The sequence below is a fragment of the Cyprinus carpio genome, chromosome A21 (genome assembly GCF_018340385.1).
Source record: "Cyprinus carpio isolate SPL01 chromosome A21, ASM1834038v1, whole genome shotgun sequence".
NCBI lineage: Eukaryota > Metazoa > Chordata > Actinopteri > Cypriniformes > Cyprinidae > Cyprinus > Cyprinus carpio.
Genome location: NC_056592.1, coordinates 2,386,903 through 2,405,980, shown reverse-complemented (window position 1 = coordinate 2,405,980; position 19,078 = coordinate 2,386,903). Strand labels below are relative to the sequence as shown.

General features: G+C 33.8%; 1 protein-coding gene across 1 annotated transcript in view; it reads left to right on the top strand.

Annotated features, from left to right (window-relative positions):
- The window catches only part of LOC109087137 (dymeclin-like), a 71,492-nt gene that overhangs the window by 6,552 nt on the left and 45,862 nt on the right, over nt 1–19,078 (top strand). The window contains 5 exon segments of the mRNA XM_042778545.1: nt 45–138; nt 2,835–2,968; nt 4,245–4,317; nt 11,734–11,859; nt 13,774–13,913. Of these exon segments, the coding sequence (XP_042634479.1) occupies nt 45–138; nt 2,835–2,968; nt 4,245–4,317; nt 11,734–11,859; nt 13,774–13,913 (567 nt within the window).

Below are 19,078 nucleotides of genomic sequence, written 5' to 3'. Positions count from 1 at the left end.
GCAGCGATGTTTTGTGTTTTTGATCATCTGTGTGTCCTTTATAGTTCAGAACAACCCCAGGTCTGGGAACTTCGGGGCGCTAGTGAGAGTTTTTCTCAGCAGAACCAAAGAACTGAAGATTTCCACAGAATGCCAAGAGTAAGTGAGATACATCTTCAGTAATGTGTGCATGTAAGAGTTGTGTGTATTTTTAAATGTTCATAAAGCTGAATAATATGAAGACATACAGTATCTAAAAACTGTTGCTTGAAAACTCATTCACCTTTCAGCATGAATGAGGCATTTCTACAGTTATTAACATTGTTAATCTAGTGTAAATAACATTTATAACACTGCATTTGTGTTTTATTATCTTGTCTTTAAATTACGAGAAACTAGTTAACACCGCTGAATCCTTCCTCTCTTCTGACCACCTTAATCAATCTCTGGATTAATTGTTTTTAATTTTTTACCTCTTTTGGAAAGTCATAGAAATGCTATCTTGGCTGTTTTCATTTGCTGTTGGTGCAAATGGGAATGCAAAAAATTATATTTGTTGTAATTTCCATTCACCACCGTGGAAGTTTATCCAGTTATGACGACTTTTGCTTCTGAGAACTTGGAAATATAAAACAGTTTCATAAGTTTGGCTTATTTCATTTTTATTTATTTGCACATTCCATGTTTATGCATCAACCAGGTACTTGGTTTTTGTAACTTTTCTGTACACATTGTTCTAAACTTTAGTTACTAAAGTTAAGTGTTAATTTTTTTTATTTCAGCATGAAAATGTTTTTGCACAATGAAAGGTTTTCACAATACCCATTTTGTTCAATAAACTTAAATATAAAACTGCTAGTTTTCTGCTGTATTTCTGGTCAAAGGTCAAATGACATCAGTTAGTATGATTTTAGATCTTTTGGTAGTCATCAGTGTAATTTTAGTATCATTGCGATACTATTAATATAAAAAAAAAAAAAAATGAAATTGTAGTTTATTTTTTAGTAATTTTGCTGTGTTTGTATTTTTTTATATAAATATGTATACACAGATTTTAGATTTTTTTTTATTATCAAGTTAAACTAAATGCAAATAAGAAATGTTCCTTAAATAAATAATAGTAAATAGCTGAAATAAAATAAGCAAGTTTTTTTTCTTTTTTTTTCAGTTAAAAATAATGCGATTTTATTTCAAGTAACAAAATCTTTTTTTAAATGTTATTTTTAGTTAACGATAATAACCCTGGTAACAATTTGTATACAATGTGTACAAAGTGAATCTGACAATTTTCAGTAAACATAATGGGTTTTGTGTGTGAAAGTGGCTTTTGAGATTTGTCTGTGGTTCTCAGATGCTCAGAAAGTCTGTGAGATTTTGAGAAATATATTCTTTTGAAGCATCTTTTCCCACACAGGCTTTCTGACATTCACTAGTCACTCAGGACTATACCCTTAGGGTGAGATTTTCCCATGGGAATATCCCACAGCGTCACGCACACCGCCAGAGCTGATGTTTGAGCTAAAAGTGTTGCTGTAGCATAAATCCAGAGCAGGGAGTGTCCCACCACTCCTACAGCGCACACATGTGAACCGTCAGACTGAGAGAATATTTATCATCTGTGCAGAGATCAAACCCTCAGAGTCACACTTCTGATCCAGGGTCAGCTGATGCACTCCAAAAACACATTAAGGCCTAGAATTAAGATTTATGTATTTGAATTGCATATTTCCATACATTTGGATTACACAGTTTAAACTTAAACCAACTAATGCATTTAATGTAGTGCATATTTGTCTGTCATTCAGAAATAAACTAATACTAATAAACTAATGTGTCTGACACAACACAAACAACTAAACACACACAACACTAAATACAACAACCAGGTTTATATATTTATCATCAATAAATATCCACAGCATCATTGCACAGCTAGAATTGGTCATACAAAATGAACCCATGCATATTTATTGAAAGGAGAAAAATTGCCTGTATGTGATTTTGTAAAGCATATTTTCATAGAGCGTCCTGCTTTAAATGTTACTAGGAAATGTTTTTAATCAGAAAGTACATTAATAGACATTTAAAAAAAAAAAGTTTCTCCTAGGAAAATATTATAATTTTTATTGGTATTGTTATGAAGATTATTTTCAGTCTTATTCTTTTACAGGTTATTGGAGCTATGAATATAGTTTTTGATGCTGCTATGGCGTACAATGATAAATAAATCCTCTGTTAGCCATGTTCATACTTTTCTTAACTGCATAAATGTAATTGTTTTCACAATTAACATATTTATGATGATTCTAAGCAATGTTAATAAATGTATTTTGAAAATATGATTATTTAAATATTCAAATAGATGCAGATAGTTAATAATAAACGATAATATGCAGTGATTTGTGTGTGTGTGTGTGTGTGTGTGTGTGTGTGTGTGTGTGTGTGTGTGTGTGTGCATGTGCAGAAAACTTTCCCGTTTCATTTAAATATGACTGACAAATAAGCATCATATTAATGCATCCAGTTGGATGGAAATTTTAAATGCAATTCAAATACATAAACCCTAAATTTCTAATTTTCGAGTGCTTGTAGCTGCAGATATGAGCTGTTTCTCTGTTAATCAGTGTGTGATGATAGTAACCGCTGCAGCGGTGACAGTCTGTGTGTGTGTGTTGTTTTAGTAAAGGATGATCCCAAACCACTGACAGGGTTAAGCAGTGTGTGTGTGTTTTGAATGTGAACCGCAGGGTGAAGTCCAAGTGTGTGTGTGTGTGTGTGAGAGATGTTCAGCCACAATTCACAGGCTGCTGTAGCTCAGTAATTATCTATGACTCTCTCTCTTTCTCTCTCTCTAGTCAGTTGTTCATCTGGCAGGCCCATAATGCTTTGTTCCTGGTGCGCTGTTTGCTGAAGGTCTTCATCAGAGAGATGAGTGAAGAAGAGCTGCACTTACAGTTCTCCTACCAGGAGAGGGCGCCGGGAACCTACGGTATCACACATAAACTCAATTTGTTTCACTACTGTACTGTAATTCATTTGTCCTCATAATTCTTTCACTTTGTGATGTTTAATTATATTTGACCCTCTCAAATAAAGCCAAACCGGTACACACACAATTACATTTTCTACCCTAATGAATTGTTTTGGTCACACTTTACATGAGCTAACAAGAAGTAATAGATTTTTTTTTTTACAGCATTCATTAATCTTTGTTAATGTTAGTTAATAAAAACACAATTTTGCATTGTTTGTGCATGTTAGATAATACATTTATATTTGCAGATGTTCCAAGAGGAAAGTTTTGTCAGATTTAACTTGCATTTTGAGACAGTGTCCACTAGGGCTGGGCGATAAATTTTTTTCAAATAAATTTCAAATCTTTGTCTTTCAAGTTTAAAGGCAGATTTTTGCTCCTAAGTTGAAGTTGTAGAAACCAGACTAATAATAATTGTGGTTTTAAACTACTCTTTATGATCAGAACATGACAAACACTTTACATTTTGAATTCTTATTCTTTTCCAGTCATTTTTCCTTAACAAAAAAAAAAAAAAACAATTCTTAGTTTCTGCTTTTTCTAATGAGTGATATTGTTTCAAATCATGAAACGGGTTTGTGTTCCTGACTTGAATATGATGCATATTTTCACCACAGTTTGCAGTGCAGGCTTCAATATTAATAATATAATGTATTTTTGTCTCTTAGAAATGGACATTTGACAGTAGCTTGAGTTGACAGTAGCAGCTTGAGTTAGGATGCAGATGTAAATTCATGTTCATTATCAAAACAGTAACATCTGTAATAATTGTAACAACCTCATTTAACTTAATTTAATTATTCTGACTGTTTGAGTTTTATTAACATTAGCCATTGGTCTTCCATAGTAGCATACATTCACATACAGTTAAAACCTATGCAGTTAGTGTTTTGAAGGTCTTTTTCCGCATTAGAGTAAGACATGTGGGTCGAGCAAGTTTGAGACGGGCCTGGGTTTCTCTCCAGTGCACTTATTGATAATAATGGCCAAAAGGCAAAAATAAAAGCACTAGAGCATTTGTGTGTGGCGAAGACTCTGATAGCAGGGTTTGGTCTGTCTGTTGTTGTGAGATGAGACACAATCCTCAGTGCTGCCACATCTGAGCATAAATGTAATCTCTGACCAAACACACCTAAAGAAACTTCTCACAGACTATATTTACATTACTGATGTGTCAGCGTTCCTGTATTTGTCCTGACTGAGATGTGTGTGTGTGTGTGTGTGTTTACAGACTCCATCTGTGAGGATCTTCTGGAGGAGCTGGTCTCTAATTTGGTGCATCTCATCGTTGAAGTGCCGCTTCTGTGAGTACTGGAGAAGAACTGTGTGTGTGTTTTGTTCTGGATTTCTCTGTCTTGTGAATGCTGAGTGATGAAGTATGTCTCCGTGTGAGAAGGAGGTGTGCGTGTGTTATTGTTGTGATATGTGACGGGTCTCTCACATGCAGCGTATGAAGGTCAACTCTGACTCAAACAACGAGATGTCACTGTCATTATTTACACACACAAATACATTAAGTTAAAAGTAGGGCTAACTAGCATCGTCCCACCTGATCTGTTTTCAAACTTGAGCTACGTTTAAAGGGATAGTTCACCCAAAAATGAAAATTACCCCATGATTTACTCACCCTCAGTATTAATATTTAAAGGGGTCATCGGATGCTACATGCACTTTTACAAGTTTTACAAGAACTGAAATGTGTGTTGTGCAGTGTGTGTACACAACCACTCTATAATGATAAAAATCCACCCAGTGTTTTTTTTAATCTACTAAAACCTTTACCGCTTTCTCAAATCGAGCCGAACTCAGATGCTTGTCTGTGTGATGTCACACAGACAGGCCCCTCCCACAATAGTTTGATTGACAGTAGCATTTCAGCACAGACTGGACTGGCGTCTCACCTTAGCTCCGCCCTGAGTGACTGTCATCAGTCCACCATTGTTTCACCACCGGAGCAGATGTAGACAAGAATGACATTTACTCCCGACATCTGAGCCGCTGAAGACGCAGTGGATTATATTTGTTTCTGAAGGAAATGAGCCCCTGATCTCCATAAATGTGTCTATGTTCGTGCGAATCATTCGTGATCCAGCTTCACCAACAGAAAAAGTTGGTATGAGGTTTTTTAATGAACCTTTGCAAATCGCCTTTCCTAATATTGTGCTAATTTGCAAGCTTCACGATGAATGCGGCTTAAGTAAACAGTCTCTCAGAGAGTGGCTTGGAAGAGGGGGCGGGGTCAGCAGAGCTCATTAACATTTAAAGGAAAATGCTACAAAATGGCTTGCTCTGAAAAGAGCTGATTTTGAAAGGGTAAAAAGAGTTTTTTTTTTACACTACCATTGAGAAATTTTAACCAAACTATATTACAGACTTTTCATTAAGACCCTTAAGAATCATATCAACTTGTGGAAAATGGGCATCTGATGACCCCTTTAAGACTTTATAAACCGTAATCTCTAGCTTCTGCTAACTGCGGATGACGTAGGATGAAGATGTACCATAAGCTCCACTCACTGGCATTATAAAGCTGGGAAGATCCAGGACAATTTTATAATATAACTCCAATTGTATTCGTCTGAAAGAAGAAAGTCATATACACCTAGGATGACCTGAGGGTGAGTAAATAAAGGGGTCATTTTCATTTAAAGGAGTAGTTCACCCAAAAAAAAAAAAAAATTTTGTTGAAATTGGATGATCAAAGTTGTGTATTATTTTGTTTATTTGTGAGATTTGTAGAAATGTAGCATTGCATCACTTGCTCACATGTGGATTTTCTTTAGTTGATGGGTGCCGTCAGAATGAGAGTCCAAACAGCTGATAAAAAAGTTGATATAATTTAAAATTAATTCCATCAGTTAATATCTTGTGAAGAGAAAAGCTGCGTGTTTGTAAGAAAAAAAATCCATCATTAAGATGTTTTAACTTTAAACCGTTGCTTCCAGCTAAAATATGAGTCCATAATCTATAATAATGCTTCCTCCAGTGAAAAAGTGTTCAGGTCTGAATCAGGAGAGAAATCTGCACAGATCAAGCACTGTTTACAATCCAAAACAGCTCTAAACCGATATGTGGGTGGATTTTGATATGAGAGACAACAGAAGATGGACTTTTTCACTGGAGGAAGTGTTATTATGGATAATGAACTCGTATTTTGGGCATAAGCGATGCAGCTTTTATCTTCTCAAGACATTAACTGATGGACTGGAGTGGTGTGCATTATTGTGATGTTTTTATCAGCTGTTTGGACTCTCAATCTGACGGCACCCATTCACTGCAGAGCATCCATTGCTTAAGTCAAGTCAAGTCAAGTCAAAGTTTATTTATATAGCACAAATTTAACACAACTGTAGCTGATCCAAAGTGCTTTACAGTAAAACATGATTTAAAATAGAAAAGAGTGGAGATATAAGCAAATATCATATACAACAGACAAATTATACAAAAAACACCAACTATATATACATAAAAAGAATAAAATAATATAAATACATAAACAGTATCACTCAAAAGCTAAGGTATAAAAATATGTCTTTAAGCTAGTTTTAAAAAACATCCAGTGATGGAGAAGCCCTAATACTCAAGGGTAGACCATTCCAGAGCTTTGGGGCAGCTACAGAGAAAGCTCGATCACCTTTTGATTTGCAGCGAGAACGAGGAACCGATAAAAGTTACTGATCTCCAGATCTTAATTGCCTAACAGCTGTGTAAGGTTTTACAAGATCAGAAATGTAATCCGGGGCCGAGTTATGCAATGCTTTGTATGCAAAAAGAAGAATCTTAAAATCTATTCTAAATTTTATGGGAAGCCAATGCAATGAGGCAAGGACAGGGGAGATATGGTCTCTTTTTCTAGTTCCTGTCAGCAATCTAGCTGCCGAGTTTTGAACCATCTGTAAACGGGAAAGTGTAGATTGAGGTAGGCCAATATAGAGCGAATTGCAGTAGTCTAGTCGAGAGGAAATTAGTGCATGAATCACTACTTTAAGGTCTTTTCTAGAAAGAAAGTGTTTTACTTTTGCTACAGATCTAAGTTGGAAAAAGCTACTCTTCACAACTGCATTTATGTGCTTGTCAAACTGAAAAAGAGGGTCAAAGTAGACACCAAGATTTTTTGGCATGATTGTGCAAATTATTACTTAAAAAACCCAACTGTGTTTTGACAGAGTTGTTGGTAGCAGCAGGACCCAGTAGAAGCACTTCGGTTTTATTTTCATTTAGTTGCAGTGAGTTATTTGACATCCAGGATTTAACTTCATTTAGACATGAGAACAGACGGTCTAAGGAAAGGTCGTTGGCATATTTGATTGGAAGATATAATTGGAGGTCGTCAGCGTAACAGTGATAATTTATATTATATTTCCGGAATATTGAGCCTAAAGGGAGCATGTAGAGGGAGAATAAAAGAGGGCCAAGAATGGATCCCTGCGGAACACCGCATTGAATAGGCGTGGCGGGAGAAGTGAATGACCCAATATTCACAGAGAAAGTTCTCCCCTTTAGGTATGAGGTGAACCACTGCAAAGCTTGGCCCTGGACTCCAACAACGCACTGAAGACGATTTAAAAGAATGTTGTGATCGATAGTGTCAAATGCGGCACTCAAATCTAAAAGAATCAGGATGGCAGAAGACCCAGAATCGATAGACAGCAGAATGTCATTCGAGACCTTCAGCAATGCTGATTCAGTGCTGTGCAATGCTCTAAAACCGGACTGAAATGGGTCTAGAATATTAAAAGTATCCAGATAGGAGCCAAACTGTAAAAGAGCAACTTTTTCCAAAACCTTTGAGATGAAACAGAGTTTAGAGATAGGCCTGTAGTTGTTATGCACGGTAGGGTCTAGATGAGATCCTTTCAATAAAGGCTGTACGATAGCATGTTTAAAGCTTTCTGGAAATACAGCGTTTATTAAGGAGCTGTTTATACAGTGCTTAGACACTGATGTAATGCTGAATCTGATGGACTGAGGGTGAGCATATCTTCAGCAAATTTTCATTTTTGCGTGAACTATTCCTTTAAAAATGGCGCAAAACTCATGGCACAAAACCTAAATGCTGTTTTTCCGTACTCCCTTTCTGTTTTTTGAAAGTTGCAGTGGTTTCTCGACTCTCCCTGAGCGTCCATGTGTCTCGTCAGACCTCTGTGTGACCCGCTGTCATTTACACACCTGAGTGGAGGACACCTTCATGCATGAAGCCATGATTTATTGAGTGACGCCCTTCACACACAGATACACACAGCGGCACAGGGGTTCTGCATTATTCAGCTCTCCTTCTGCGTGGTTCTAGTGTTTTTATGTATTTAAAGGACAGATTGATTTATCCACTCTCATGAATGTCGATCTGTTTGTCGTTTTCTAGAGCGTCCTTGTGTTCCACCCGGTTTATAATAAAAACCGCATAAACGAGTTGCACGATGTTGATGGGTGTAAGTGTGTATCTCACCATTTAGCCTTTAATTGCCCCTGTTTACCTGATGAATATGCATTTGTGAGTTTATTAAGCATGATTCATAAGTGCACATCATTCATTATAAAGAAGAAAATTATAAAGTGCATTACATAGAAGAAAACTCAAGTCATTGAATCTAGCGGTTAGTGCACTCGCTCCAAGTTGGCAGGACATAAAGGTTCATATCTGACTTGTCTTTACACTGCCTATATCAATAAATATGCCTGACATTACCTTCAAAAATAACCAAATTAAGTGATTAAAAAAAGAGATGATCACTTATGTCAGACAACAATTGAATACAGACAGTCTTGACCAACGAAGAGACATAATTGAAAATGTTATATTGTGGATTTTATTAATTATGAATGGTAATGTGATCAGTTTGTTTGGGTCATGTTTTGCAATTTCTTATTTCATATTAATATTTTTTTTCTATATTAATTTATTTTAATATTATTATTGTATTTACATTAAATTAATTTATTTTAATTCATGCAATTATTTCATTTTATGCATTGTATAATGCATAATTAATTAATTCATATTTATTTATTTACTATATTTATTAATACTTACAAAAAAAAAAATTGGGTGAAATGTGACCTGGATATGTTTGAGATTTGTGTGAGATTCACAGAAATATAATTATTTATTGAATATTTGTGTCTGTTACAATATTATTGTTTCCAATATTTTATAAAAGCAATATAAGTTACCTTCAAAAATAATATATTACATAATAAAAAAGAGATCATCATCTGTGTTAGTCAACATTTGCATACAGACGATCTTGACAAATTAAGAGACTGCGTTTACAAATCAGAAAAGCCTTGAGCGCTAACCGAAAAAGTGAGGAACGTCACGTAAAAATGATTGCAAGTTTTATGCGGGTTTGAAATCAAGCGTGATGTTTTTGCTGACTCACATGTGGAAGTTGGTTTTCGAGTAGTTGTATTGTATCAGAGTACAGTCTGCTGTTGTTGTCCCGTGTCTGTTTTTGTTGCCGTTTGTCTCGTTTCCTCACTACGTGCTGAATGAGAGAAGTAAGGCGCGGGTCGCTGGTTGCTACGTGTTTTTGAGTGATTCTGTAGCTGGAGACAGGATTCTTATCGTGCTGTTGTGAAGGATATTGTGAAATTTAGCTCAAATTACCACACAGATCAAAACAAGAAATAGAGAAGCTGCAGAGACACAGTACAGAAGAGCGTTTATATGATGCAAGATGATCAACCAGAAAACATTTACATGTTGTTCCAAGCCCAGAAAATATGTTTATTCTTCTGTAAAACACAGAAGATAATGTTTAGCTGCTCTTTTTCATACAATGAAAATATACATACAATGAAAGGATATAAATGCACCATAAAGGAAGTCCATATGAAGCCATACAAGAATGAACCGATTGAAATTTAAGGCTCACAATTATGCATTACATCGCTCTCTGATGGAAAAACTTGCACATCCACTTTTTGCAAAATATGTTTTACAATAGATGGAACAGCTCACCGGCAGATTTGTGTTAATAGTTAATAGAAAGTCTTCATTTTTATTTTATTTTTTTTTTTTTTTTTTTTTTGGAGATTTTTTTTTTTTTTTTTTTTTTTTTTTTTTTGGAGATGGTCCGAAATGAAAGCGAGATTGATATAATAATTTTGCTAATCACGTTTGTGAAATGATCAATCTACTAAGTTTTGTTGAAATAATTTGTATTTTTAATAAAAAAAAAAAAAGGACAACATGGAATCAGTGCGCTCAGATTCCTTCTGAACTGGGAGACCCGTCATTCATATCCCTCATCTCTAGTGTTTATTACATTTTTTATTACCTTGTTTAAGTCTATTATTCAGAATTCTGCGAATTTTCTCTTAGAGAGTCCACATTTCAACATGAAAACACCCATCTGGGCTGAGTCAAGTCAACTCAAAAAAATAGTGTTTTTTTAAATGTTTTTAATTGCAATTTTAACTTGTTTTGTAATGATAAGTTGTATCTTAATAATCAAAACAATTCAGAGCATTAAAATAATGTTGAAAAAAAATATTAGTTATGATTTAATGTGTTCTCAGGCCCACTTTGTGGAGTTTTAGTTGCAAAAACAGAATCCTGCAGAAAACACTGCATGTGTTTGTGTGTGTGTGTGTGTGTGCGCGCCTAAAAGTGAAAGGGAATCATGCCAAGTGACATCACAGCACTGGGAAGTGGAAGTGAAGTGAGAAATCTGAAGGAAGGAAATGAGGGACAATCGAAAGAGAGAGATTGTTCTATTGATGTGTGTTTGTGTGTGTGTTTGGAGAATGAGGGGGGTATTGAGTTCACTTTAGGAGTTCATTATACTGTGAATGTGATGAATAATAATATTATCTTTTTGTTAAAGTCATATTTCACCAATTTTCATTTCGCTTTGAAAATGATGCCACGATGTCTAACATTTCAGTGGTCATAAAATATTGAATTTTAACGTAATATAATGCTTTTTATTTATGTTTGTATGTATTTTGTTATTTGTTTTTGGCTTTGTTTTTTGTTTGTTTGTTTTTATAAATTTTTTTGTTTTAGTTCGTTTTAGGCTTTGTTTTTTCTTTGGGTTTTGTTTAGATTTTCATTTTGTGTTTGCTTTTTTGGCTTTTTTTTTTGTTTGTTTAGGTTTTGGGGTGAATTGTTTCAGTGAAATTCACACAAATATATTTTTATGTGACCCTGGACCACAAAACCAGTCTTAAGTTTCATTTTTTCGAAATTGAGATTTCTATATAATTTGAAAGCTGAATAAATAATCTTTTCATTGATGTATGGTTTGTTAGGAGGACAATATTTGGCAAAAATTTGAAAACCTGGAATCTGAGGTTGCAAAAAAATAAAAATATTGAGAAAATTGCCTTTAAAGTTGTCCAAAGGAAGTCCTTAGCAATGCATATTACTAATCAAAAAATTTTTTTTTTATATTTACGGTAGGAAATTTACAAAATATTTTCATCTTTACTTCTAATTCTAATGATTTTTGACATAAAAGAAAAATCGATAATCTTGACCCATACAATGTATTTTTGCCTATTGTTAAAAACATACCCGTGCAACTTAAGACTGGTTTTGTGCTCCAGGGTCACATATATTATGTGATATTATTTATTGAACATCTGTGTCTTTTACAGTCTTATAAAACTGAAAAACCTCTTGACCATGGTAAAATCACTGTATTACACAGCAGCGATTGGCTCATTACCATAAATGTCTGCATTAATATTTGTCATATGTCGGTTTTCCGTAGCGACATCACCTACAACATCCTGTTTGAAGCTGTGACCACCCTTCTGGTGCTGCTGTCCTATCAGCTCTTCCACAAGGAGGTTCTGAGGGAGGGACTTATTTACGGCTACCTGACCAGAGGACGATGGTGAGGAAAAAACCCATGCTGGATTTAAACATCTCTATATCTTTAACCTCTGCATGTACATGTAAAGGACTACACGGTTGATAATATAAAAGACTAGTAATTAAACTAACTGTAAGGCACAGATATTCTACACACCTGAATAGATTCGTCTAATTGAGTTCCAGTGATGCATCATAAACTTCTGAACTTGAGAAGCAGAGCCAATACAAGTGAAAAGTTGTTGCCTACCGCAGAGTTTTATTCTTATGAAGTTTGTCCCAGTGTGATATTGTGGCCCCCTGACCGCATTAACAGAAGGACGACTGTCAAGCGCTGCCATTTCATATGCAAATGAGGGTGTTCATTAATTCACCAGATGCTCTCGTCTGGAGCTTTGCTTGAGTTCACCCGGAGGGCTCATTTGCATCGCACCAGTGATACCGAGCTTTTAAAGTTTCCTAGTTAGCTCTTCAGCACTGCAGCTGAGCTTGCATGAATGAGGTCGTTAACGAACACTCGTCAAACCTCACCAGTGTCTTTAGGACTGAGACGGACTCCATGCAAGTACATGACAGAAAAGACATCTAGCCACACAAGCGCCTTTGTGCAAATGAACATTGATAATAATACGTCATTCCATCAATTTCTAGGAACCAAAAATGCAGACATTTCCATTTTCCTTTAATTCTAATTTTTTCTCTTGACATTCTTTATGTTTGGTTCCTAGAGACGCTAAAGCTATATAATCTAAAGCTATACTGAAAATATTAATTTTCCTAAATTGCCCAGTTTTCAGATTGTTTTTCTATCTTCTTGTAATCTTAAAAAAAAAAAAAGAACCACAGTCAACTCTTTTAAACTTGACTTTTAAAATTTCAAAAGTGAACTTGACTACATTATGCATCTGCACCAGTTATAATGTTCTTCATCATTTAGTTTAGAACTTATTTTATATATTTAGAACTGTTCTATATTTTTATTAGCTTTTTGCGCTATATATATATATATGTGTGTGTGTGTGTGTGTGTGTGTGTGGTGTGTGTGTGTGTATATATATATATATATATATATATATATATATATATATATATATATATATATATATATATATATATATATATATATATATATATATATTAGGGCTGTCAAAATGATTAATACTTCTTAATACTTAATCACATCCAAAATAAAAGTTTTGTTTACATAATATATGTATGTGTACAATTTTATATATATATATATATAAAATTGTGATGATAATAATTGATTTGACCATGCAGTTACTGCTGCCATGATCACTAGAAAATGTACACAAATGTTGCTTTTAAATAAAATTCTGTTTACCTTATTTTTGCCAAGAAATTGTAATATTTCATAAGCCAAATTTAGATAGAAAAGAGACGTTTGACATTGAAATTAACTAAATATAAATATTTTTAAGGCACAACACTACACCAGAACAATTAGATATTTTATTTTGGTTTTGCACATAATTATAGCGTGCAAAAGTGCCGTCAACAAAGTTACTTTAGTATTATTTATAGTATTTATCCATAATTTAAATTATATTTTCAGGTTTAATTATAGTGTGCTTTTATTTTATTTAAAAAATGTTATTTTATATATATATATATATATATAGTTATATATATATATATATATAAATTAGCTTTTATTTTTATTTCACTTTTAGTTTTAGTAATCTTAATACTTCAGGTTCATCTTATTTCAGTTAGTTGCCAAGGGTAAATTTCTAATTGTCATTACAAGTTTTTCATTTAATATTTATGATCTATTTTATTTCAGATTTATTTTATTAATAATAATTTTTTTTATTTTTTTTTAGATGTTATAGTTTTAGTTAACAGTAACAACAGCATAACTGTTTACTGAATATGGTAGGTTTGCTGATTCTCTCTCTCTGTCCGTCTGTAGTCTGTCTCTGACGAGTCGTCTGGTGAAGACGCTGCTCTATAACTTCATCAGACAGGAGAAATGTCCTCCCGCCGCACACGTGTTGCAGACGCAGTCAGACGGAGGAGGCCTGCTGTACGGACTCGCATCAGGAGTCGCCAGTGAGTTCAAACATACTCTGTCCTAATCTCACGCCTATTAAACACATATTGCTCCTGTTTGCCATTTGAGTAAAGTATATTATTATTATGATATTGAAGCAGTACAGTTTTATTCCTTTTGTGTGATGCACCAAGTCTGAGCTTGAGCTTTTTACCAGATTCGTGAATGACTCATTCAGATCTGTATCAACTGATTCACTGAAAAGATTCATTTATTTGGTAAACTAATTCTTGAGTAGTGTATATAAGCACTGAACTTCACACACTGGCTCTGGATGACTGTGGTGAGGTGAGTTTGTGGGTTAAGGCTCAGCAGCATCGTTTGCTTAATTGATGCCTGTGTCTGGGTCTGTAGAGGTTGAACAGGGTCTGATTACTCTTTCAGATAATAATATTTGTTTTAGTTGTAAATAAACCCTTCAGTCTGGTTCTCCTGAATTTGCATGTGAAAAATCCCCACATGCACCTGATTCACTTCATGCCCTTCTGGTCCAGCTTTCTCTTTGATCACTCTGATAAAGTTTTTTTTTTTTTTTTAAATGCTTTTGTTTGACATGCCTATCAAAACTAAATCCCATAGCATGTGAGTGTTTGCTTTGTGTGTTGTTGACAGTTGTGTCTGTCTGCTGTCTGGCTGGTTCACACACTTTTCATTGTATGGATGGACTCTTGGCTGGATCATTTACTTAATATAGAGTTACACACTCCTCCCTTTTAATTCCAATTTAGTTGTTTTATGTGTTTTCTTTCTTTTTTTTCTTGTTTTTGAATTAATTAAATTTTAATATTGTTTTTTTTTTGTAATTATAGTTTTAATTTTATTTTTGTAGTATTTTAATATACTTCATGTCATGTGGCGATTACAAATATGTAAATAAAATATTTTTTCAATGCAAGCTTTCTTTTCCAAAAGCGTTCACACTTCACATTGGTAATTGCTGCATCATGTCAAAGAATATTAAATACTAAATAAATATTAAATATAAAATACAAAGATAAAATTAAAATTAAAACTATGAAAAATTTTATTAAACTAAAAAAGAGATAACCATAATAAAATTTTAGTTTATAATATTTAGTATTTCATAAACACTGTTTCATAATTTCGTATATATATGTGTGTGTGTGTGTGTGTGTGTGTGTGTGTTTGCGTGCATGTATAAATCTATCTAATTTTTCATTTTTCATTGCTTTTTACAATATGGTTTCTCCTTTTTGTAGTTTCAGTTTAGATATAGTTTTAGAAAATGTTTTTTATAGCTAGCTTTAATCTTATTTTTGTATTTTATATTTTATATAATGTGTGTGTCTATGAAAAAAGTATTATAGAACTAAAATTATAGATATGATATTTTGTATTTGTTTATCTCAATCATTTCTGAGATAAACAAATCTATCATCTATCGAGAATCTATCATTTGATAGAACTAAAATTAAAACTAATTGTCAAAAAAAGTTTGTTTAAGCTTAAATGATTCGAAAACTGTAACTAAACTGAAACTAGAAAAACAAGAAAACCACAGCATTGAATAAATGTAAACTGAAACCATTGCAGCTACTGCGGAATTAAATAAATACTAACTTGAAATCTTGAAAAACTGAAAATATTAACATCTAATTTGAAAGTGCTAATTTCTGTCTTTTCATTGTGACAGACACAGTTAGTCAGAAGTGTGATTAGAGTCTAGAACTATATGTATCATCGACTGACACCCGATTGGCCTAAAGATACAAAATGAGCTTGTTAACAGCTGTGAGTCAGTGCCAAGATGACGTACCAGTGTGTGTGTGTGTGTGTGTGTGTGTAATCCAGACAGTGTGTCTTCATTAGCCGTGTTTCCACTGTCGGGCTTAAAGCGGGCGTGCCAGTGCGTGCCAGGGCCAGTAGCGTTTCCACTGTCACTTCCGGGGCTTGATCGTGCCTCGGCGGTGCTTCCTCGGGGCTAACGGCCCAGGTTTTTTGGCCCGATGAAAACCTTGGGCCAAAGTGGGCCAGCTGGGGCTAGAGGAGTGGTTATGAACAAAGGCGGAGTTTCTTCTCGTCTGGAGAGTGTCAGCGCCGTTCATTTCAGAAAGATAACAGCTATAACATCAACATTAAAAACTTTTAAAAATAAGTTGAGCTCAAAACTCACTTTCAGTCAGCAGCGAGTGTTTGAAATAACGCGATCCGATGTGGATTATAATCATCATAAAAGGCAGAAATATTTAGTAAAAGACTATGCACGCTAAACATTAACGTTACCATAATAAACATGGTGAATGCAACCTCTTGAAGAAATCAGACGTCAGCTTCTTATTCTCACAATTGTGTATTTATTTAGTAACATATTTTATCAGTCATAAGTTTCGTCTCGAGAGTTTAGCTCCGCATAGCATGTCATCAAAATATAATAATGATTTTTGTTCGGGGAGCTTTTATAAAAATAGAGTTATTATCATTCATTCTAAATGTGACGTATATAGGCTACTGTGGCTACAAATAAACAGAAACAGACTCGACTGAATAAGCAGGCTATTTTCATAAGCGTTAAAAATAAATAAATAAAATAGAAATACATTTATTTCTGTGTGGTTAATTTTGAGTCCTGATAAATTGATTCATTATGGTCAATATATCACTTATAGTAAAACATCGATGCTTTTGAATTTGAATATTTAACAAAGCATGCAAACAAAAGGCGCTGTTATCATGTTCGTTTTGTGATCGCGCATGTTCCAGTGATTTATTTCTTAGTTTTCTGATAACTTCTCTTTGCTGGTGAAACGATAACCTCATATTTTGTCTATATATTAAAAACGGTATATCAAAATAAATTGCTTTTGGTTTTTGTGTTTTTGTTGTTGTCAGAATAAAAGTATTAGTTTTAGGTTGGAGCTTCTCTGGAGTTTTTTGGCTTTTAATCCATGTTTATCAGCCCAAACTTCCTGTTTCAATAGGAAATCCGTCAACACAGGAAATAAAATTGTGCTCGCCAGGTAATTTCACCAGTGTTTTAAATGGATAAAACTATGTGTATTCATAATGTCGGCCACCGTTATATCTAGATTAAGAGCAACGCCACACTTAACCACCCATAAAAAGAGATAAATGATAGTATTTAGAGTGCCATGCTCTCTGGGAAACACTTGTGCTTCATAAATCAGGGTGGACTGTGTGAAGCTGGCGTGTTGATGTTTCCCTGAGCCGATGGGAGATCCTGGAGTCTCTGTGTGTTTTCTTTCCCTGGGCTGGGCTACTGAATGTCTCTCATGATTGTCTATAATCATTCACTTCTGTTCTTTCTCCTCTCTGAGACGGACCAAATATGGTGTATCTCACGAAAACATGTGCAGGTCCCATTTCATACCAAAATCAAAAGGAAAGAGAGAGATAAAATTATAGTTTACATAAGAAAATAAAGCCTTTCAGGACCACATTGTGACATTATTTTCATGACAGTTCACCATCAGTTCTTATTACATACTGTGTCTGGTCATTTTTACAAGGCATTATAGTAATTTTCACATTTTTTCCCTCAATTTTCAGATTCTCTTACTGTAAGGATTTTTTAAAAATGTATATATATTTATTTATAATATATATATTTTTTTTTTTTTTTTAATTTAGTAAAGGCAACTATGATGTATAAAGTTTTTTTTTTTTTTTTTTTTTTTTTTTTTTTTTTTTTTTTTTTTTTAATATATAAAAAAATCTTTTATATTTATTTTTACATATTTTTTATTGACAGTTCACTACCAATTCTCATTACGTACAGGTTCTGGTCATTTTTACCAGACATAATGGTATTTTTTTAATTTTTTTTTTATTTATTATCAAATTCTTTTATTATAGTTTTTTTTTTTGTATTCTTTTTTTTTATTTTTTATATATATAATTTGTAAAAGGCAACTAGTCCTGCTATGATGCATAGTTTTTTATAATTTATTTCTATATATATAGATATATATATATATATATATATATATATATATATATATATATATATATATATATATATATATATATATATATATATATATATTTGTTTCAATAGATTTTGTTAAATTGTCTAATTATATTTTTATTTTTTCATTACACTTTTTGTAATTGGTGGAGATAATCACTTTATTAATATCACATTATTAAAAATGTTACAATGCAACACATCTTATTTGTACTACAAATAAGCCTCACTTTCAGATATAATTAATAATATTTAATATATTTAATGTAAATTTAAAAAATAATATTAATGTAAATAGTTTAATTAGATGAGATTCCTAATTGATTGCAGATTTAAAACATTTACTGTACATTATGGTATTGAGGTGTGATACCATGGTATATCTGAAGTATTCTGATGTTCTTATTTTATGTGTTTGATCTGTGTGAAGCATCCGTGCTTACCGCTTCAGCATTACATTTGTTTAATAGTTATTGCACTTGTGTCAGGCATTAACAGAATCCTGCTGTTGTGTGTATGTGCTGTGTTAGTCTCAAGGAAGTCGCTGTGTCTGTGCCTCAGACTACGGAAGAGAGAGAGAAATGGTAAATGATAGAAGTGGAGAGTGATAGAGAAATAGCATGCTTATTGGGCTAATATTACTGATAACTATATGATACTGATAAAGCTTTTTAAGGTACATTGACTAGTAAGCAACCACCTTAGAAACCATTGAGAACATCTTGGCAGCCACATAGCAACTCAGTAGAAACCAAACGCTACTCCTTAGAAACCACTCTGAACATTACAGTAACCACTTAGCAACTTCCCAGAAACCGCTCAGAACACCTTAGCAACCCCCTAGAAACTACACCTTAGCAACTGCACTGCAACCTCCTAGATACCACTCAGAACACCTTAGCAACCATCTAGCAACTCCATAGAAACCACTCAAAACACCATGACAACCACATGGCAATTGCCTAGAAACAATTCAGAGCAAATTGGCAACCCTCTAGAAATCGCACCTTAGCAACCGCATTGCAACCATCTATAGACCACTAAGAACACCTTAACAATGCCCTAGCAACCACTCAGAACACCTTAGCAACCATCTAGCAACTCCATAGAAACCACTCAGAACACCTTAGCAACCATCTAGCAACTCCATAGAAACTACTCAAAACACCTTGGCAACCACATTGTAACTCCCTAGAAACAATTTAGAACAACTAAGCA